The sequence below is a fragment of the Phocoena phocoena genome, chromosome X (assembly GCF_963924675.1).
Source record: "Phocoena phocoena chromosome X, mPhoPho1.1, whole genome shotgun sequence".
NCBI lineage: Eukaryota > Metazoa > Chordata > Mammalia > Artiodactyla > Phocoenidae > Phocoena > Phocoena phocoena.
Window position 1 is genome coordinate 129,596,289 of NC_089240.1, and position 23,524 is coordinate 129,619,812.

At 37.5% G+C, this 23,524-nt stretch overlaps 1 protein-coding gene across 2 annotated transcripts in view; it reads left to right on the forward strand.

The window, feature by feature from the left end:
* Positions 1–22,976, forward strand: part of BRCC3 (BRCA1/BRCA2-containing complex subunit 3) — a 73,781-nt gene extending 50,805 nt beyond the window's left edge. For both annotated transcript variants that reach the window (XM_065900786.1, XM_065900788.1), the window contains 3 exons: positions 18,276–18,407; positions 18,906–18,949; positions 22,825–22,976. In XM_065900786.1, coding sequence (XP_065756858.1) covers positions 18,276–18,407; positions 18,906–18,949; positions 22,825–22,976 — 328 coding nt within the window. The remainder of the gene's footprint in view (positions 1–18,275; positions 18,408–18,905; positions 18,950–22,824) is intronic.
* The last annotated feature ends 548 nt before the right edge of the window (positions 22,977–23,524 follow it).

Here is a 23,524-nt window from a genome sequence, read left to right on the forward strand (position 1 = left end):
TATACTTTGGCAATAACACCACAAAAGTGATGTTGTGTTCTTCTCAGTGATTTGTTTTAGGAGGCACATGATATCAATTTGTCCCTTCATATGTGATTGCAACTTTGACCATGCCCTTAAGGAAGTGTCTGTGAGGTTTTCCACTATAAATTTTTCCCTTTGAAATTAGTAAGTATCTTGTGGGGAGTTTTAGCATTCATCAATGATCCTTTCCTAATTATTTATTATTAAGATGGTTATCAAAGGCAATGGTCTAATTCCATCATTCCGTCTACATTTACTAGTTAGCATTCTACTCCAGGGAAGGGCTTTTCCTTCTTCCCATTTGTTTATTTTTTCATTCATTTATTTATATTAGTGTGGACACCTGGATTCTTATTTTGCCCATATGTTCTAACCCATTATTGTCATTAGCTACTTTGAGACACATAGTAGGCACACACAGTGGAAGCCCCTCCCATGTTCTATTGACATGTTCCCATCATTTTTTGAGTACTACCTGATTTTCTGGCACAGGAAGATGTTTCAGTTTCATCTCCTCCTTTCCTGCATTCAGCCCTGGGTTCAGCATTTCTTCAAGGATCCCTGGTTCCCTTACTTTTTTTAACAGTTCTATTGAGGTATAATTGACATACAATAAACTACATGTTTAAAGTATACAATTTGATAAGTTTTGACAAATACACACCTATATACACCATCACCACAATCAAGATAATGAACATATCCTTCACCCCTCAAGTTTTCTTTGTGCCCCTTTGTAATTCCTCCCCCTTGCCACTTCATATCCCTTCCTTAACCCCAGGAAACCCTGACCTGCTGTCAATATAGATTACTCTGCATTTTCTAGAAATATATATGTATATATATACATATATATATATATATAGAATATGTACTCTTTGTTACCTTTCAAACAACAGAATTATTTTGAGATTCATCCAAGTTATAGCATGTATCATTATTCTTATTACAGAGTAGTATTAAATGATATAATTATTACCACAATTTTTTTATCCATTCACCTGTTGATAGACATTTGAGTTACTTGCAGTTTTTGTCTACTACAAATAAAGCTGCTTTGAACATTTGTGTACAAGTCTTTGTATTGGATATATGCTCTCTCTTCCCTTGGAGAAATACCTAGGAGCAGACTGGCTGAATCATATGGTAGGTGTATATTTAACTTTTTAAGAAATTACCAGGGGCTGTTTTCCAAAACAGCCTGCTGGGATTTTTTATTGGGATTATATTGACTCTATTGATCATTTTGGGGAGAATTGACATCTTAAAAATATTGAGTCTTCCAGTCCATGAACATGGTATATCTCTCCATTTATTTAGGTCTTTAATTCTCTCAACAAGTTTTTGTAGTTTTCGGTATACGGGTCTTGCATATCTTTTGTCAGACTTATCCCTACACATTTCATATGTTTAGCCTACTGTTCTATTGTTTTAATTTCATTTTCCTACTGTTCATTGCTGCTATATAAAAATACATTTGATTTTTATATATTGAGTTTGTATCCTACAACTTTGATAGATTCACTTGTTAATTTTAGTAGTTTTTTTGAAGAGTCCATTGGATTACCTACATAGGTCATCATCTGTAAATAGAGGCAGTTTTACTTCTTTCTTTCCAATCTGGATGCTTATGTTTATTTTTGTCACCTTACCACATTCATTGAAACCTCTAATAAGCTGTTGAATACAGTTTAATGACAGTGAGAGCAGTCACGGTAGGCTTGTTCTTGATCTTTGGAGATATCATTCAATTTTTCACCATTAAGTATGATGTTACCTGAAGGTTTTTCATAGATTCTCTCATCAGTTTGAGGAAGTTTCCTTCTATTCCTAGTTTGCTGAGAGTTTTCTATTTCATCAATCATAGATGTTGTATTTTATCAAATGCTTATTCTATAAAAATCTATTTAGATGATCATATAGTTTTTTTTCTTTTTCAGTCTGTTAATATTGATGAATTACACTGATTTTTTGATTGCTAAACCAACCTTGCATTCCTGGAATAAACCCCATGAATAATGATGAATTATCCATTTTATGTATTGCTGGATTTGATTTGCTAAAAATTTATTAAGAATTTTTGCATCTGTATACGCAAGGGATATTAGTTTGTGGCTTTCAATTTTGGAAAGTCTTTCTATGGCTTTGGTGTCAGAGAAATGCAGGCTTCAGAAAATGAGTTAGATAGTATAGCCTTCTTTTCAATTTAATGGGAGAGTTTGGGTAGAATTGATATTCTTTCTTCCTTAAGTATTTGGTAGAATTCACCATTCAAGCTTTCTGGGCCTGGAGGCTTCTTTGTGGGAACCTTTTTATTTATTTAATAGATATAGGGCTATTCATGTTATCTATTTCTTCTTGAGTGGGCTTTGGTAATTTGTGTCTTTTAAGGTTCTTACTCATTTTATCTAAGTAGTTGAATATACTGGCATAAAGTTGTTCATAATATTTTATCCTTTATTATATGTAAAATCTATAGTAATGTCATCTCTGACTCCTATGTTGGTAATTTGCATCTTCTTTCTCATTTCTATATTGGTAATTTGTGTCTCTTCTGATAAGTCTGGCTAGAGGTGTAACAGTTTTACTGAATATCTCAAAGAATCATCTTTGGTTTCACTCATTTTCTCTCTTTTTCCATTTATGTCAACTCTGATCTGTGTTATTTCCTTCCTTTTGCTTACTTTGAACTTCCTTCAGTCTTCTTTTTCTAGTTTTTTAAAAGGTGGATGGAAGCTGAGATCCATTATTTGAGGCCTATCTTTTCATATAAATGTTGAGCGCTATACATTTCCTTCTCTACGTACTGTTTTAGTTGTATCCCACAAATTTTGGTATGCTTTCATCTTTATTAAGTTCAAAATACTTTCTAATTTTTCTTTTGACTTCCTCATTGATCCACAAGTATTTAAAAGTATGTTATTTAGTTTCTAAATACTTGGGGTTTTCATGATATCTTTCTGTTATTGATGTTTAATTTAATTCCATTGTGGTCAGAAAAAATACTTTTTGTGGCTTGAATCCTATTAAAATTATTTAAAACGTTTTGTTTAATTATATTTTGTTTATTTAATTTTTATATAAATTTCTTTACTTATTTTTGGCCACACTGGGTCTTCCTTGCTGCACACAGGCTTTCTCTAGTTGCAGTGAGTGGGGGCTACTCTTTGTTGCGGTGCGTGGGCTTCTCATTGTGGTGGCCTCTGTTGTTGCAGAGCATGGGCTCTAGGCATGCGGGCTTCAGTAGTTGTGGCACGTGGGCTCAGTAGTTGCAGCTCATGGGCTCTAGAGCACAGGCTCAGTAGTTGTGGCACCTGGGCTTAGTTGCTCTGCAGCATGTGGGGTCTTCCCGGACCAGGGCTCGAACCCATGTCCCCTGCATTGGCAGGTGGGTTCTTAACCACTGTGCCACCAGGGAAGTCCTAATTTTTAAAATTGAAGTATAATTGACCTACAATACTATGTTAGTTCCAGGTGCACAACACAGTGATTCAATAATTCTATACCTTACAAAACAATCACCATGATAAGTCAAGTTACCATCTGTCACTATACAAAGTTATTATAATATTATTGATTGTGTTCCCCATGCCATACATTGAGAATGTTTTATGACCCAGAATGTGGTCTATATAGGTAACTTTTCTGTGCACACCTGAAAAGGATATGTATTTTGCTGTTGGGTAGAGTATGCTTAGAAATATCAATTAGGTTAAGTTTTTTTTAAGTTAATCAAAATCTCTTTATTGTTTCTCATTTAGAGATATAAAGGGCAAAACCAATAAAAATAAAGACATTTACTCAACTTAACAGCTGGTATGCAGTCTGAGATTGTATAGCACTAATTACTCAGAAGGCTGCCTAAGATAGTAATTGCCCTTTTCTCTTCAATACTGATTTTTTTCCCTTCCAATTCATCCCTTAAATATTTCCAGTACAGATTTTTCCCTCCCCAGCTCATTCCTTAAATATAGTTTACTCTGTGGTAATAAGAAGACTTAGCAGACTGGAATACACATTTTGTGAAAAATAAAGGAAGAGAAAAGCTTTGCCCTTAAGACATTTGTTGTTGTTGTTGTTAAAATACAACACATACACAGGTGACAGAATGCCAGCAAATATACAGGTGCAAATGTGAACATTGTGCTCATTTCTTAGGCACAAGGAAAAAGAAAAGAGTGGAAATTTTATTTTAAACCAAGCTAGAATGTTTCTTTTTTTAATCTCATGCTTTATATTTTTGTTTTTACTAATAATTTTTCTATAAGAATGAGTTTTTAAAACTTCATGTATACAACAAACCTAGGTACAACAATACCTATGTAGTATTCTTGCCAAACCTGGGTGTAATAATAAAATATTCAAATCCAAAATGTGGCACATTCTACAAGATGACTGGCCTGAACCTTGAAAAAAATCAATGACTAGGAATAAGGAGACTCATATAAATCAAGATGTTTTATAATGTAGTTCAAGTCTTTACTTTTACTGGCATTTGTGTGCACTGTTCTATCAATTTTTGAAGGAAGGGTATTGACATCTCTATAATTGTAGATTTGTCTATTTTTCTCATGATTCTATCAGTTTTTTATTTATAGCTTCTGAAGCTCTGTTATTGTGTGTCTACATGTTTAGGACTGTTATGTATTTTTTTTTTTTTTTTTTTTTTTTTTTTTGCGGTACGCGGGCCTCTCCCTGTTGTGGCCTCTCCAGTTGCGGAGCACAGGCTCCGCACGCGCAGGCTCAGCGGCCATGGCTCACGGGCCCAGCTGCTCCGCGGCATGTGGGATCTTCCCGGACCGGGGCACGAACCCGCGTCCCCTGCATCGGCAGGCGGACTCTCAACCACTGCGCCACCAGGGAAGCCCCTGTTATGTATTTTTTATGGGTTTTTTTTGTTTGTTTTTTTTTTGAGGTACGCGGGCCTCTCACTGTTGTGGCCTCTCCCGTTGCGGAGCACAGGCTCCGGACGCGCAGGCTCAGCGGCCATGGCTCACGGGCCCAGCCGCTCCATGACATGTGAGATCTTCCCAGACTGGGGCACGAACCCTGGTGTCCCCTGCATCGGCAGGCGGACTCTCAACCACTGTGCCACCAGGGAAGCCCTATGTATTTTTTATGAATTAACCTTTTTATCATTAGGAAATTATCTTCATCTCTGTTAATATTCTTCTCTCTGAAATTAACTTTGATATTAGTATAACCACACTTACTCTCTTTTGAGTTTTGTTAGCATGTTGTATCTTTTAACTTATTTGTGTCTTTAAATTTAAAGTGTGATTTTTGTAGTTAGCATATAGTTGGGTCTAGGAATTATCCAATCTGACAATCTCTGCCATTTAATTGACATATTTGGATCCTTTACATTTAATGTGATTATTAATGAGGTTAGGTTTAAAATCTACCATCTTGCTTCTATTGTCTTCGTTTTCTATATTTGTCTCATCTAATTTCTGTTCACTTTTTTCTCTTTCTTATGCCTTCTTTTGGATTGAGTGATTTTTATGATTTAATTTTACCTCCTTTGTAGGTTTATTAGCGATAATCTTTTGTTATATTACTTTAGTAGGCTTTCTCAACATTGTCACTATTGACATCATAGGCCAGACAACTGTAGTAGCAAGGAGAAGTCCTGTGCATTGTAGGATATTAAGCAGCATCTGTGGCCTCCACCCACTAGATGCCAGTAGCGCTTCCTTAGTTGTGACAGTCAAAAATGTCTCCAGACAGTGCCAAATGTTCCCTGAAGGGTGTAATCACACCTGGTTGAAAAGCACTGGTGTGTGTGTGTGTGTATATATATATATATATATATGTATGTATGTGTTTTTTTACTTATCACAGTTTGCCTTGAAGTAATATTATACTAGTTCACGTGCAGTATTAAGAACCTTGCACCACGGTACTTCCATTTCTCTCCTCCTGGTTTTTGTGCTAATACTGTCATACATTTTACTTGTGTGTATGCTATAAACCCATAGTATGTTGTTATTAGTTTTACTTTAAATAGTTGATTATCTTTCCAAGCAACTTAAATTAAGAAAAAAATGTCTGTATTTACCCAGTTTCCAGTGCTCTTCATTTCTTTGTTTCCATCTGGCATCATTTTCTTTCTTCTTGAAGAATGTCATTTAATATTTCTGATAATGCAAGTCTTCTGGCAATATATTCTTTCAACTTTTATATGTCTGAAAAACGTCTTTACTTCAACTCCAGTTTTAAAACATGTTTTTGATGGGTAAAGAACTGTAGGTTGACTTTTTTTTCTTTCAGAACTATAAAGATATTTCTCCACTGTCCAACAAGAAAGTGACTATCATCTTTACCTTTTTCCTGTCTACTTAATTTGTCTTCTTTTCCTGATTTCTTTTTTTTAATTGGGGTATAGTTGTTTTACAATGTTGTGTTAGTTTCTACTGTACAATGGAGTTCCCTGTGCTATACAGCAGATGCTCATCTATTTTATACATATTAGTGTATATATGTTAATCCCAATCTCCCAATTCATCCCAGACCCCCCTTTCCCCCTTTGGTGTCCATACTTTTGTTCTCTATATCTGTGTCTCTGTTTCTGCCTTGGAAACCGGTTCATCAGTACTATTTTTCTAGATTCCACAAATATTCATTAATATACAACATTTGTTCTCTCTGATTTCACTCTGTATGACAGTCTCCAGGTCCATCCACGTCCCTACAAGTGACCCAATTTCTTTCCTTTTTATGGCTGAGTAATATTCCATTGTATATATGTACCACCACATCTTCTTTATCCATTCGTCTGTGGATGGACATTTAGGTTGCTTCCATGACCTGGCTATTGTAAACAGTGCTGCAATGAACACTGGGGTGCATGTGTCTTTTTGAATTATGGTTTTCTCTGGGTATATACCCCGTAGTGGGATTGCTGGGTTGTAGGGTAGTTCTATTTTTAGTTTTTTAAGGAACCTGCATACTGTTCTCCATAGTGGCTGTATCAATTTACATTCCCACCAACAGTGTAGGAGGGTTCCCTTTTCTCCACACCCTCTCCAGCATTTATTGTTTGTAGATTTTTTGATGATGCCCATTCTAACTGGTGTGAGGTGATACCTCATTGTAGTTTTGATTTGCATTTCTTTAATAATTCCTGATTTCTTTTAAGATTCTCTTTATCACTGGTTTAAAACTATTTGATTATAGTGTACCATGGGGTAATTGTTTTCATGTGTCCTGTGCTTGGGTTTCATTGAGCTTCTTAGACCTGTGGATTTGCATTTTTCATCAAATTTAGGAAAATTTCATCAGAAATTCAGAAAAATCTAAGCCATTATTTCTACAAAATGTTTTCTGTTCTACTTCTCTTCTTTGGATAGTCCAATTACACATACATTTGGCTACTTGATATTGTCTCATGATTTGTTGCTTTTAATCATTTTTTTGATAGAAAATAAATCTGTGATTTATTTTGTAGAGTCTCAACTGCTGTGTCTTCAAGTTCACTGATCTTTTTTCTGTAATGTTTAATTTTCTGTTAACCCTATCCAGTGTACTTTTTATCTCATGTGTTGTAATTTTCATTTCCAGAAGTCTGACTTGGGTCTTTATTTCTTTCTGTCTCTACTTAACATGTTAATCTTTGCTCTAGCTTCTTGAAAATATAGAATAGTTATAATATCTGTTTTAATGTATGTGTCTGCTAATTACTGTTGCTAGATATGCATCATTTCTGGGTCAATTTCATTTGATTTTCTCTCCTCATTATGGGTTGGATTTTTCTGCTGCTTTGCGTGCCTGGCAACTTTTGATTGAATGCAGACATTTTGAATTTTACCTTATTGGGTGTTAGATATATTTATATTCCTAAAAATATTCTTGAGCTTTGCTTTGAGATACTGTTAATAGAAATAGTTTGATCCTTTTGGGTCTTGCTTTTAAGCTTTATTAGGCAAAAACAATGCAGTCTTTAATGTAAGGTTCATTTTCTCTAGTCCTGAGGCTAGACCCTTTTTAGTACTCTGTTGTCTTCTGAATTATGAGATTTCCCATTAAGGCTTTTGGGGACAGGCAGTATTTCTGGCCCTGGATATACTTTGAGGATAGTTCCCTTTAATCCTTCTGGGTTATTGTTCCCCTGGCCTTATGTAGTTTCCTCACATATGTGCCCTGATCACTACTCAACTGAACACTTGAAGGTGACCCTCTAAAGATCTCTGGAATTCTCTTTGCTGCTTTCTCCTCCACAGTCCTTTGCCCTGCAAAATCAAGCCTCCTTGGCTCTCCCAGAGCCTCAGCTCTCTCTTCTCAACTCAAGGAGACCTTCAAGCTCTAGATGGGGTTCCCTTTCCTTTGCTGCAGCCTGGAAACTTTCTTCGTGTAGTAAGCTGAGACTCATCTTGCTTCTCATCTCCCAGGTTTCACTGTCCTTCACTGCCTGTTTTCCAAGGTCTTGTGAGTCATTGTTTCACTTTTTTATTCTTCTTTTTACACTTTTTTAGTTGTTTCAAGAAGGGGGTAAGTCTGGTCCCCATCCCTCCATCTTAGCCTGTACTGTGGTTCTTTTAAGTTAACAATGCTATTTAGAAACCAAGGTCTGGGTGCTAGGTATACTCATTACTCTTAGTGTCATTGCTTCTAGAATCTCTCAGTAGATAGAGCTAGGAAGAAGTATGTATGTGTGCATATTCATGTACACACACACACACACACCCCATGAGTTCAAACCAATAACTCCAATCCTTTCCCACATCTTAGGGTTCATTCTAGTATTCTCCCTTTCTATACTTACAACTCTCTTCTCTGACCTAGAGAAACTTTGTTCCTGCTATCCATAATATGTTAACTTATTGCTCAATCCTAGAATATACGGAAAGTAGTTTCAGAATTGCTAACCTATACAAACTGCTGTGGACTCAATGTCTGTGGCCCCCCACCTACCCCCAAATTCATATGTTGTATAGAAGCCCTAATCCCTAATGTGATGGTATTTGGAGGTGGAGCATTTGGAAGATAATTAGGTCATGAGGGTGGAGCCCTCATGAATGGGATTACTGCCCTTTTAAGAAGAGACACAAGAGATGATCACTCTCTCCACCATGTGTGGACACAGCAAGAAGGTATCTACAAACCAGAAAGAGTGCCTTTACCAAAAACCAAATCAGCTGGCACCTTGATCTTGCACTTCCTAGCCTCCAGGACTATGAGAAATAAGATCCTGTTGTTGAAGCCACCCAGTCTCTGGTATTTTTGTTGTAGCAACCTGAACCGAGTACTAACCTACTAACTGAAGATTGAAATTTGTTTGAAGTTCTTTATGTCTTCTTCCTGAGAGTACATACTCAGATGTGTTCAAAAGTTACTTTAGTTTTGTCTTTTTGCCCTCCACCGCTTCCCTGTGGTTATTATTATTCTTTTGAAAGAGAGGGCTTTTTCCTGGTTATTTTCCATTTTAGAATTTTTTAAACCCATACATTTTTTTCCCTTTGGGGTATGTGAAATATCAACATGGTTCTAAAAGTCAAAAGTCAGAACTATATAGTTTAGAGTTTATTTTGTGTATCATGAGATGTGGATCTGATTTTATGTCTTTCTAAATGGCTATCCACTTGTCCCAAAACCGCTTACTAAAAAGCTATTCTTTACCCCAGTTATTTTAGATGCTTCCTTTTATCACATTCAATAATTCCCTATTTGTTTAGATCAATTTCTAGACTTTCTGTTCTGTCTGGCTGTCTATTTGTGTATCGGCACATAATTATTGTATGTTTTACTGTCTGCTACAGCCAGTCCTCATTAAGTTTTCTTTCTCTGTGTTTCCCTATTCTTACATGTTTAGTTTTCCATGTGAACTTTACTGTCAACTTGGCTAGCTCCAGCAAAAAATTTTGGTATTGTTATTGTGATTGTGTTAAATTTATAAATTAATTTATAATGAATCTTTATGATGTTTGCATCATCCCTTTTAAGAACACTGGATGTCTTTCCATTTGCTGTAGTCTACTTTTGTGTCTTTCAAGAAAGTGTTAAGTTTTTCTCATATAGATTTTGTGCATGTTTTGTTTAGGTTTATTCCTATTTTACCTTCCTTTTTTAAAATTCAAAATCACTTCATTTCTTAAAATTCTGTACAAATGGGAAGAGAATAATGTGATTGGTCCTTTACCATCATATTCACAATGAGAGAATTGTATAAATTTGAATAAAAATTATCTTGCAGAAAGCAGAGCAAGCTCATTATCAAATCATTTATATAACTAATACAATGTTTAAATCAACTGAATGTTTACAATAGCCATCTTTTTATGACATAATTTCTCTAAAACCTATCTCACAATTTTGAAAGAATAAGCCATATAAATGAGTGTCACAGGAAAGTAAACAAACTAGCTTGTTAGAGCTAGCAGAGTTCTCACCTTCTCCCCCTGAAAGTCTGTGACTTAGGGAGTAATGGAACTACAAGTCTCTTTGATGTTTCACATGTAGCCAGAAAGCACTTTGCTAATCAGAAGCTTTCATTTACTGTTAGAAAACTCATGTACCTGACCTTATTTTTTCTTTCCAAAGAATGGCTAATAAGCTTTACTTCTGCAACTCTAGGGAATATTTTGTCACCAAAAGTTAGGGAAGGTTTGACCTGAGTATATTGGAAGATGTGGAGGAAGAAACGTGAGTTAGACCATTCATTCTCAAACTTGGCTGAATATTGGAATCACTTAAGCAGTTTAAAAACTATACCTAGCCAATCTGAAAAGGCTATCTAGTGTATGATTCCAACAAAATGACATGCTGTAAAAGGAAAGACAGTAAAAGGATCAGTGGTTCCCAGGGGTTTGACAGGAGGGAGGGATGAATAGGCAGAGCTTAGAGAATTTTTAGGGCAGTGAAATTATTCTGTGTGGGTCCCTCCTCCAGAGATGGTGATTTTTATAATGGGGTAAAGGTTGAGGCCTGAGTGTCAGGACTTACGAAAGAGAGATCTTTAATGTTCTCACCACAAAAAAAGAAGTGGAAATTATGTGACCTGATGGAGGCTTAGCTATTACTATGGTAGCAATCATTTTGCTATATGTAAGTATCAAATCAACACGTTGTACACCTTAAACTTACACAATTTATATGTCAATTATATCTCAAAAAAGCTGGAAAAAACAATAGGGGAAAATAAATTTAAAAGTTAGTTACACAACTAATTCGTTGCAGCTGTGATAAGTGCTGTAAGGTAATCAGGGAAGTCTTTGCTGAAGAAAGCATTCTTAAGCTGGCTTCTGAGGGGTGAGTAGAAATTAGTCAAGTAAAAATAGGGAGAAACCCCAGGCAGAGGAAACAGCATGTTGGAAGGCCTGCTGCACATGGGATTCTTTGTTTGCATTTTGAATGGTTTTTTTTTTCCATTGTGACTCTTTTTATTGTTTGTATATTTGAAGGCTATTATACCTGTATTAACGTTTTTACCTTCCAGAATGATTTTATTCCTTGCATTAATTTTACCTTTGATTCTCTAGCGCTTTCCAGATAAATATTATGTCTTATCCATAAATAGAAATAGTTTTACTTCTCCAGTTCCTGTGCCTCTAATTGATTTCTTATGTGTAAGTGCATTGCCTAGTATCTCCTTTATATTTAAATAACAGTGGAAAATAGTAGGCAGTCTTAACTTTGTTTCTGATCCTTGTGAAATTCCTGTAGCATTTCACTATTAAGTAAGGTTGTATTCAGGACTAAGGTATACATACTTTTTCCTATTAAGAAAATATCCATAAATCCATAATTACCTCTTTTGTTCTGTGTTTAATCAGGAATGACTGTTGAATTTTGTTAATTTTTCAGGACCTATGAACATAATTTTTTCTTTAGATCTATTAATATGATGTATTATATTAATAGATTTCCAACTATTGAACCAAGCTTGCCTTCCTGGAAAAACATCCTACTGGGTTTTCTTAATATGATATTGGGCTATTTTTGCTACTATTTAGTACTTTGGCATCAACAGTCATAAGTAATAACTTTTTGGAATTTTTTTGTATTGTTTTTATCAGGTTTAGGTTTCCATATTATACTTGATTCATAAGAGTTGTTTGAAGTTTTCTTTCATTTTCTAGGCTCTGGTACAATGTATGTAACATTGGGGACAATGTATTCTTTGACAATTCCTCTATGAAAGCAATAGGGCCTTTTATTTGGGGGGCAGGGGATAGTTCCTTGATGTATTCTTCTGTTTCTTTTATGGTAATTGATCTATTTATGCTTTTTTTTCCTAATGAGGTCAATTTTGGTAAACTGCATTTTCTTAAGAAATTATCCATTTTGTCTCATTTTCAAATTTATTTGCATAGAGATCTATCTGCCAGAGAGTCTCTTATGGTATTTTAAATCTCTTCTATTTCCACAGTTATCTCCCCCTAGTCATTTCGTATTTTGTATATTTGTGCTTTGTCCCTTTCCCGCCTTGATTATGTTAGCTAGTAGTGTATTTTGTTAATTTCCCCAAAGACAATTATTTTTATTAATTTGATTGTTTTTTCCTACTCCCACCCTCATTAATTTTTATTTTATCTTTCATTATTTCCTTCCTTATGTTTTATTTTGGTTATTTTCTTGTGCTTTATCTTAGCATTTGGAGTTTGGAATTTATTTAATATATTTTTTGTCTTTTATTTTTATTGATATAAGTGCTTAAGGCTATGCATTTCTGCTGATCTCTGCTTTATATTTCATAGATGCTAGGATAGTAGCAGTCTTTTCACTTTCATTATTTTTTAAAAAGTCGTTTAATTTTGGTTTCCATTTCACCCATCCATTGTGTTCCTGTCTTCCTTCCCTTCTATCTGGTATCTATGCTGTAGCTTTTCCGAAATGGTCCTGCTCCATAACATCCTCAGAAAAGAAACAGAAAACAAACCTGAAGCCCTTCATAGTTGGCCTGTTTCTCCAGCCATTGCCTGGCTAATACTCGTTTTTGAAGACTAAGCTCAACTTTAGGAATTCTTCTCTGATACCCCTCAACCTCCAATACCAACCCAGTTAGTACTCCTTCTGAGAACTAAATAGAATCCTATATTTCCTTTGTCATAATACTTGTAACAGTATATTTTAATATTTTGTCTCTCTATTAACATTGTAAGATTCTTGAAACAAATGCTTCCCTTTTATCACTGTATCCCTGGTGCTCAATAAATAATTGTTGAATATTCCTTCAGCTATAGACTTCAAAACTAGTATTCTGACCTGTGAGTTCTAGCAAACTCTAGAGCTTCTTCATTACCTTAGTTTGGTTTGTTGATTTTAGCTTTTCAGTTGAAGTATAACACACATACAGAAGAGCACACTAATTATGTGTCCAGCTCAATCAGCTTTCATAAACATACCCACACAACCTCAACACAGATCACCACCTCCATGAATTTTCACAAAGTGAAATGTGTCTATGAATCTGCAGCACATATCAAGAAATGAAACTTACTATCCTTCCAGAAGCCCCCATTGTGGCTTCTCCCAATTGATTATGGTATAGCATCCAGACTATGTAAAGAACTCTTACGCTAAACAATAAAAAGACAAGCAACTCAATTTAAAAATGGGCATTCAACATGGAACTGGAAGCAATTAGGCAAGAAAAAGAAATAAAAAGCATCCAAATTGGAAAGGAGGAAGTAAAATTATCTCTGTTTACAGATGACATAATCTTATACATAGAAAGCCCCAAAGACTCCACTAAAAAAAACTACTGGAACGAATGAATTCAGCAAAGTTCCAGGATACTAAATCAGTGCCAAAAAATCAGTTGTGTTTGTACACACTAACAATGAACAATCCAAAAAGGAAATTAAGAGGACAATCCATTTACAATAGCATCAAAATGAATAAAATACTTAGGAATAAACCTAGCCAAAAAGTGAAAGACTTGTACAGTGAAAACTGCAAAGTGCTGCTGAAAGAAATAAAAGAAGACACAAATAAATAGACATCCCATGTACATGGACTGAATAACTTAATATTGTTAAGATGTCAATACTACTCAAAGCGATTTACATAATTAATGCAGTCCATATCAAAATCCCAACAGCGTTGTGTTTTGTTTGTCTACAGAAATAGAAAAATCTATCCTAAAATTCATGTGGAATCTCAAGGGACCCTGAATAGCCAAAACAATTTTGAAAAAGAAGAACAAAATTGGAAGTCTCACACTTCCTCATTTCAAAGCTTACTAAAAAGCCACAGTAATCAAAACAGTGTGGTACTAGCATAAAAACGAACATTAAAACCGGTGGAGCAGAATGAGTCCCAAATTAAACTCTGACATATGTAGTCAAATGATCTTTGACCAAGGTTCCAAAACAATTGATGGGAAAAGGACATTCTCTTCAATAAATGATGCTAGGAAAACTGGATGGTCACATGCAAAAGAATAAAGTTGGGCCCTTACCTTACACAATATGCAAAAACTAACTCAAAGTGGAATAAAAACCTAAATGTAAGACCTAAAACTATAAAAGTCACAGAAGAAAATGGAAAAGCTCATGAGATCGAATTTGGCAATGACTTCTCGGATATTACACCAAAAGCACAGGCAACAAAAGCAAAAATAGACAAATGCACTACATTAAACTTAAAAACTTTTTGATCATCAAAGGAAATAATTAACAGAGTGAAAAGGCAGCCTACATCATGGGAGAAAATATCTGCCCATTATACATCTGATAAGGAGTTAATAGCCAGAATATAAAGAGAATTCCTACAACTCAACAACAAAATAACCCAATTTAAAAATGGGCAAAGGACTTTAGCAGACATTTCTCCAAAGAAGATACACAAATGGCCAGCAAACATGAGAAGATGCTCAACATCACTAATCATTAAAAATATGCAAATCAAAACCGCAGTGAGATATCAATTCACACCCACTAGGATGGCCATTATCAAAAACACAGAAAAGAACAAATGTTTGGTAAGCATGTGAAGAAGTTGGAACCCTTGTGCCCTGGGAATGTAAAATGGTGTAGTCTGTATGGAAAACAATACGGAGGTTCCTCAGAAAATTAAAACTAAAATTACCATATGATCCAGCAATCTCTATGTATATCCAACAGAATTGAGAACAGGATCTCAAAGAGATTTGCACACCCATGTTTATTACAGCATTATTCACAATAGCCAAGATGTGGAAACAACCTAAATGTACTTCATTTTGGGGGGAGCTATTTTGAGTGGCATTTTTAAAAAGCTTTCATTTACAAGTGTTCATTGCTGGAATATAGAAACAGAACTGATTTGTGTGTCTGTGTTAATCTTGTACTTTATGACCTTGCTAACCTCATATAGACAATCATGTTGTGTGCAAATAGAAGGAACACATACAGGATTTGTATGTTGAATAATTCAGAACTCATGAATAAAATCAAAGATCTAAATAAATGGAGAGGGGCTTCCCTGGTGGCGCAGTGGTTAAGAATCCGCCTGCCAATGCAGGGGACACGGGTTTGAGCCCTGGTCCAGGAAGATCCCTCATGCCACAGAGCAACTAAACCCGTGCGCCACAACTACTGAGCCTGCACTCTAGAGCCCGTGAGCCACAACTACTGAAGCCCGCACGCCTAGAGCCCGTGCTCCGCAACAAGAGAAGCCACTGCAACGAGAAGCCCGCGCACGGCAGCAAAGCATAGCCCCTGCTTGTCGCAACTAGAGAAAGGCCACGTGCAGCAATGAAGGGCCGGTGCACCCAAAAATGTAAAATAAAATAAATAAGAAATAAAAAATAAGTAAATAAATGGAGAGACATGTCATGTTCATGGATTAGGTCAGAGTAGCAAATATGTCAACTCTCCCCAAATCTATAGATTTAATAGCAATCAAATTCCCAGCAGAATTTTTTGAGGGACTAGATTCTAAAATTTTATGAAATGGCAAAAGAACCTTAATAGCCAAAAAGATCTGGGGAGGGCTTCCCTGGTGGTGCAGTGGTTGAGAGTCCGCCTGCTGATGCAGGGGACATGGGTTCGTGCCCTGGTCCGGGAGGATCCCACATGCCGTGGAGCGGCTGGGCCCGTGAGCCGTGGCTGCTGAGCCTGCGCGTCCGGAGCCTGTGCTCCACAATGGGAGAGGCCACAACAGTGAGAGGCCCGCGTACCGCAAAAAAAAAAAAAAAAAAAGATCTGGGGAAACAAGAATAAATTGGGAGGAATCACATTACCAGATACTGAGTTGCTATTAAGCTATAATGATCAAGACAGGTGGTACTGGTGAAAGGATCAGAGTTCAATAGAACAGAAGAGAGATTACAGAAATATACCCTCTTTTATAAAGACACTTTTATAAAGATCCCATTCATGAGGGCTCCAACCTCATTACCTGATCACCTCGCAAATGCACAGATGGAGACAGAGATAGGAGTTATGCTGCCACAAGCAAAGAATCTCCACAAGCCACGAGAATCTGCAAGTAGCAAGGCACGATTTCCCCTGTAGAGCTTTCAGATGTGGGGCCCTGATGACACCTGCAACCTTGCTGAATTTATTAGTTCTAATCGGTTTTGGGGGGGTTGGAGGAGTATTTTGGGTTTTCTATCTATAAGATTAAGTCATCTGCAAACAGATAATTTTACTTCATCCTTTCCAATTTAGATACCTTTGTTTTACTTGCCTAATTTCTTTGGCTAGGACTTCTAATATTATTTTGAATAGAAGTGGTGAGGGGGCCAGACACATTCTGCTGGGTGGGAAAGAGAGAGGAGGGAGCTAGATCTTATGCTGATATACCACCATGTGCCAATGAGGTCACACAGTGCCAGGGACCCTCAACCTGGTTGCTCCACTGAACCCACTGTTAGGTGGATTTGGGGTGAGAAGTATTTAGAGGTAGATTGGTTGACCTCACTCTAGCATGAAAATGGAAGTATTTGTAAATTACTTACCTATTTCCCTCCAGGGGAGAAAATGGGAAGTGAGGGCCACTGGTGAACACTGAGTTAGAACAAGTGAGTATTTATATGAGTAATCCCTTCCACATAATGAATCTGATGGAGTCACTGAAGAGTCTACATTTCCTCTTCCCCAGGCTTTGTGATTAATGTGTTCAACCTCACTGGCAACTTTTTGACTGAAAACAGTATTAATTAGCTATTTCCCTTTTCTGGGGAATGAGCATAAGGACCTTGCACCCCCAAGGCTTCTGTTAAGTTTACAAAGTGGCCTCAGATTTTCTATGAGAATATTGGCTCTGCAAATGTATGTACTTCCAATTTGCTCCCCACATGAGCTCAGTTTGAACTCTGCCCCCTTTGGAGTTGAGTTACTAAATAAGTAACAGGAATATTTAATCTTTGAAGCATACTGTGTCCCAAAATTTCTATTAAAACTATAGAAAACTTCTGATTATGACAAGTCAGTATTCAAAACTTACCAACTTCTTGGTATATATCCAAAGGAAATGAAATCAGTGTCTCAAAATGATATCTGTGCTCCCATGTTCATCACATTCCTTGTTATTCACAAGGAATGAAAACCTAAATGTCTGTCCGTGGATGAATGGATAAAGAAAATGTGGTATGTGTATACGTATGTATATATACATACCATTTGCAAAAACATGGATCAACCTGGACATTATGCTGAGTGAAATAAGCCCAAGAAAGACAAATAATGCAATGTGTGCTCTCACTTATATGTGGAATCTAAGAGTCAAACTAATAGACCCAGAGAGTAGAATGGTGGTGCTGTGGCACAGGGGGTAGAGGGGAGAATGAGGAAGTATTGGTCTAAGGCAATGCTCCCCAAGCTTTTTGGCACCAGGAACCGGTTTCATGGAAGACAATTTTTCCACAGGTGTGGACGGAGGGGGGATGGTTCAGGCGGGAATGTGAGCATTGGGGAGCAACGGGGAGTGGCAGATGAAGCTTCCTTCACTCGTCCACCACTCACCTCCTCCTCCACAGATCGGTACTGGTCCACGGCCCGGGGGTTGGGGACCCCTGGTCTAAGGGTACAAAGTTTTAGGATAAATGAGTTCTGGCGATTTGATGTACAACTTGGTGATTTTGTACTTGAAATTTGTTAAAAAGGTAGATCTTAAATGTTAAATCGCCACAAAAAATGGTAATTATGTGAGGTGATGGATATGTTAATTAGCTTGAGTGTGGTGATCATTTCTGAATGTGTATATATATCGTAATATCAATTTGTGCACCTTAAATATATACGTATAATTCCTATTTGTCAATTATACCTCAGTAAAGCTGGAAACAAACAAACAAAAACTGACCTGAACTGACTGTCTTACAGGTATGAGAGAATTGAAATTCCAATTCATATTGTACCTCATGTAACCATTGGGAAAGTGTGCCTTGAGTCAGCAGTTGAGCTGCCCAAGATCCTGTGCCAAGAGGAGCAGGATGCATATAGGAGGATCCACAGGTAGAGAGCCTCACTGCTCCTCTTCCCAATTCTCGGGCCTGGTCCCTGTTCTCCTCTCCTGTCCTTTCATCTTTAGTAGCTCAAGCTGTGAGCCCCCTTTCCTTTCCGCTCTCTGTGAGAAAGTCATCACATGTCTCACCCTGTATGATAACAATCTCTTTAACACTTGTTTCTCTCCTGGTGCACTTTGGATCCTTCTGGGGCAAAGACACTTTTTTTAGTTGTTAAAAATAACATCTTAGTAGCCCTGTTGCCAAGTACTGTGTACTATAGGAAGGCTTCAGCGAGAGACAATAATTTCAAAATTATTTCTTTGAATTATCTCAACGTTCTGAATAAAATTATATCCCCCCAAATCATGAAAAATGGAACAATAATGGGAAGTTCAATGATACATATTTATCTAATCTGGTTGGCAGAGGTCTGTAGCAGACCACTGCCAAACGGATTAGATGAACTGCTGCTTTGCTACTAACCTAAACTATTTTATCCCTTTAGCCTTACACATCTGGACTCAGTAACCAAGATCCATAATGGCTCAGGTAAGATTTTTTTTCTCGAGTACAGGCAGTGAAATACTCACATGACAGAAGCAGATTTAGTTGGAGTGACTGAAGTGATGAGTACAAATTACCCATGAGTTTTCTTTCCCAAGAGCTTTGCCATTCACTAATCCTGCTCCCAGCTTTTCTATTGAATCCTGTGGACCACTGAATACTATACATGACTGGACACGTTTCACACCAGTTCTCAGGGAGACAGGGAGGGCCCCGATTTGTTTGCAAGTTTCCATAGTGTAACACGCCTACTGTGGCTGATTTCAAACAACTAACATGGCCGTAACCAGTTTGCAAACTTCCTGAAATTTCAACAGTTGGCTCTTGTGAGCCGGTTTCCAGCATATCAGTACCAGCCTATTGTAGTGGGAGTTGAAAGAGATGGCTAGACAGACAGACAGACATAAAAGGGAGCGCATGAGGGAGATCTTTTCATGTAAATAAATATATAAGGAATTCCTATACAAGGCCAAGGATTTCTGCTCAATACAACATACACACTAAATCACTTTTCCCAACATATACACCTACCCACCCACACCTTCTGACTAACCCTGACTCCCAGGCCATTCTGGCAAAGTCACTAGGAAGGAAGAAAAGGAGGCTTCCAAGTATTATAGGCAAGTACTTTGAGAGAAGAAGACAGAGATGGCTTGGTTTATCTGTCCCATCATTTTTATCTGGAGGTAAAACATGGCAAAGAGTTAATAATATAAGGTAATATATGATATGTAGCCATACTCTAAAGCCACAGCAATTAAAAAATATATATTGATAATTCAAACATGGACAGATAAATCAGTAGAACTGAATACAGCCCATGTATACATATTTAAGAATTTATATCTAAGAAAGATGTTACTTCAAATCAATTTTGAAAAGGATGGATTGTTCACGAAATAGTGTTGGGACAGTTCATTTGTTTCTTAGTTTATACTTCTATTTCCATATGGGAAGAAGATAAATTCCTACTTAATGCCCTACACAAAAAATAAATTCCAGATATATTTAAACTTCTACTATTAAATATAGTACAACCACTTTGGAAAGAGATTGGCAATTACAACTACCAAATGTCCCACCAGTTCCTCTCCTAGGCATATACCCCAAAGAGTTGAAAACAGGTGTTCAAACAGAAACTTGTATAGGAATGTTTGTAGCAGCATTATTCACAATAGCCAAAAAGTGGGAACACCCAATTGTCTGCCAGTGGGTGAATGGAAAGAACACACTACTGATGCATGAACAACCTGGATGAATCTCATTATGCCAACTGAAAGAAGCATCACACAAAAGTGCTGCATACTCTATAGTTCCATTTATATGAAATTTAAGAATAGGCTAAACTAACCTATGGTGACAGCAAATGGGTCAGTAGCTGCTGTGGCCCAAGGTGAAGGGGCACCGGCTGCAGAGGGAACCCAGAGGGGCCTCTGGGCTGGTGGAAATGGCCTGTATCTTAACTGGAGGGTGGTTAAAAGGGGGATGCATTTGTCAAAACTCACTGAACTGTACCCTTAAAGTGGGGTCATTTATTGTCTGTAAATTATACCCCAATAAAGCTCATTAAAAGTTAAAAAAAAAGGGCTTCCCTGGTGGCGCAGTGGTTGAGAGTCTGCCTGCTGATGCAGAGGACACGGGTTCGTGCCCCGGTCCGGGAAGATCCCACGTGTCGCAGAGCGGCTGGGCCCGTGAGCCATGGCCGCTGAGCCTGCGCGTCCGGAGCCTGTGCTCCGCAGCGGGAGAGGCCACAACAGTGAGAGGCCCGCGTACTGCAAAAAAAAAAAAAAAAAAAAAGTTAAAAAAAATACAGGAGGAAAATATAAGGAAGTCACAAAAGACTGACTAAATAAGAATTAAAGACTTTTATAGAGCCCTCCAGAAAAATCAAATTGTTCATAATAATACATAAAAGAAGTATGGATTAAGATAAAGTCATCAGGTTTTCTCCTTTTCTTTCAACAAATATTAAATTGACAGAGAATTAGATGAGGATGTGAGGGAAGTGAACACTCCCATATACTGTTCCTGGAGGTATAATTTTTAAATATATGTGAACTTGAATCTAGCAATTCCACTTTGAAAAATGTATCCTTCAAAAATTTGTAGGAAAAGTGTGCAAAAATAAAGGGATATTAATCGCAGTCTTTATAATAGCAAAAAATTGGATGCCACTGAAAGGTCCATCAATAGAAGACTTATTAAATTGGTACATCCATTCTGATGAATACTGTACAGCCGTTAAGAAGGAAAGATAGATCTTTATCAACACAGGAAGGTGTCTATGGCTTATTGTTATGTGAGGTAAAAGTAACGTCCAAAATCATACAGTTTTTTTAACTTTATTTTAAAAAAATTGGGCTTCCCTGGTGGCGCAGTGGTTGAGAATCTGCCTGCCAGTGTAGCGGACACGGGTTCGACCCCTGGTCTGGGAAGGTCCCACATGCCGCTAGCAACTAGGCCCGTGAGCCAGAGCTACTGAGCCTGAGCATCTGGAGCCCGTGCTCCGCAACAAGAGAGGCCACGATAGTGAGAGGCCCGCGCACCGCGATGAAGAGCGGCCCCCGCTCGCCGCAACTAGAGAACGCCCTCGCACAGAAACGAAGACCCAACACAGCCAAAAATAAATATATAAATTTATTAAAAAATTATATATATATGTAGCACTCTGAGGTCGATAATAACAAAAAAAAAACCCACCACAGATTCCAAGGCCTGCCTTAAGAGAGTTTGTAATTCAGTGATGTGAAAGTGGAGCCCCAAAATCTGTTTTTTAAAAAAAAATTTTTAACATCTTTATTGGAGTATAACTGCTTTACAAATGTTGTGTTAGTTTCTGCTGTATAACAAAGTGAATCAGCTATATATATATACATATATCCCCATATCTCTTCCCTCTTGCTTCTCCCTCCCGCCCTCCCTTATCCCACCCCTCTAGGTGGTCACAAAGCACCGAGCTGATCTCCCTGTGCTATGTGGCTGCTTCCCACTAGCTATCTGTTTTACATTTGGGAGTGTATGTATGTCCATGCCACTCTCTCTCTTCGTCCCAGCTTAACCTTCCCCCTCCCCGTGTCCTCAAGTCCACTCTCTACACCTGTGTCTTTATTCCTGTCCTGCCCCTAGGTTCATCAGAACCATTTTTATTCAAAAGTATATATACATATGCACACAGGTTCACACACATATACATGTATCTTGGAAGGTATACTCCACAATTTTACAGTGGTCATTTTAATAAGTCATGTATCATAAGAGAGAAAAAGATATTTCCATTAGGCAGAATTTGTTTTAAAACGAGGGCCACAGAATCTCTGTCTTACCGTGAAGCTGAACATTCCTAGGAAGACGTGAAAGGTGATCACTCCTTTCATCTCTCTGCTTTTTCCTCATTTTAAAAGAGAAGCTTTCAGGTGAGTTGCATTAATGTATTCTTCAATGTATGTAACACTCGGTAAGCAATTTTCTTTCTGAACTCGTGAAAAATTAAGTTGCAGAAGACAGAGTTCTAGCTCACTGGGAAGCTATGTTCATTCACAGTGAGAAGGTCTGCGAGCTGGGGAAAGAGACTCTTCTGTAGCTCTTACCCTTTTGCTATGGAAGTAAAAAGCTGGATATCTTTCTGCTCTCTGCATAGCAAGGCTTCCGTCTGGCTTACGGATCCAGGATGTTCAGGATGGCCTCTGAATAGGTATCCTCTTTGCTCAGCTCTCCTGCCTTTCCCCTGGCTGCCCATACAAAGTTGTCTGCCAGTTCTATTTCTGCACTTTTTCTGTGTTCTCCTCCTTCCCCCTCTTTCTGTACTCATTGTTGGGCGCTACTGGTGGTGGATTGTTATCTCTGTGTTTTTCCTATTGAAGTGTTTACCAAGAACCTGTGCAGTCAGATGTCGGCAGTCAGCGGGCCTCTACTGCAGTGGCTGGAGGACAGACTGGAGCAAAACCAACAGCATTTGCAGGAGTTGCAACAAGAAAAGGAAGAGCTTATGCAAGAACTTTCTTCTTTAGAATAAAGCAGGAGACAAAATGGGGTAAAAAACTTTTGTTTTCCAATTTGTGTGTTAAACATGGTCTGAAAATTCATATACAGGAGATGTGTAGGCAGACGATGGAGCAGATCTTTTTATATCCCCATGGGTGCGTTTTATGCATACGATAAACAAACATAAGATGTCTTCCTAAAAGTTTCATTAGGGCCTAATGAACCCTCCTACCTGGAACCGACCTACAAAGAGGATATGCAGGGTGATTTAAGTAGAATATGAAAGGTTTTTTTTAAAGGCTATGCAAGTTACATTGGCAAGGATATCCTGTAATAAAATGTCTGGGGAGCATATTTCAAGTGTTTACTTTTTCTCTAGAATAAGCTAAAGGAATAAGAGTATTTCATGTTCAGTTTTGTAGTTATGATGCTGATGTTGGACAAGTAAATGAGTACACAAGGGTTAGTGGGATGAAGTGCAGGTGACTCATCAGCACCCCACCTCTATTCTTTACCCCCATTGAGAGGCATATGTCTTATGTCTTCTCCTTGATCTCTAAAATAGGTATTCTGAGATAC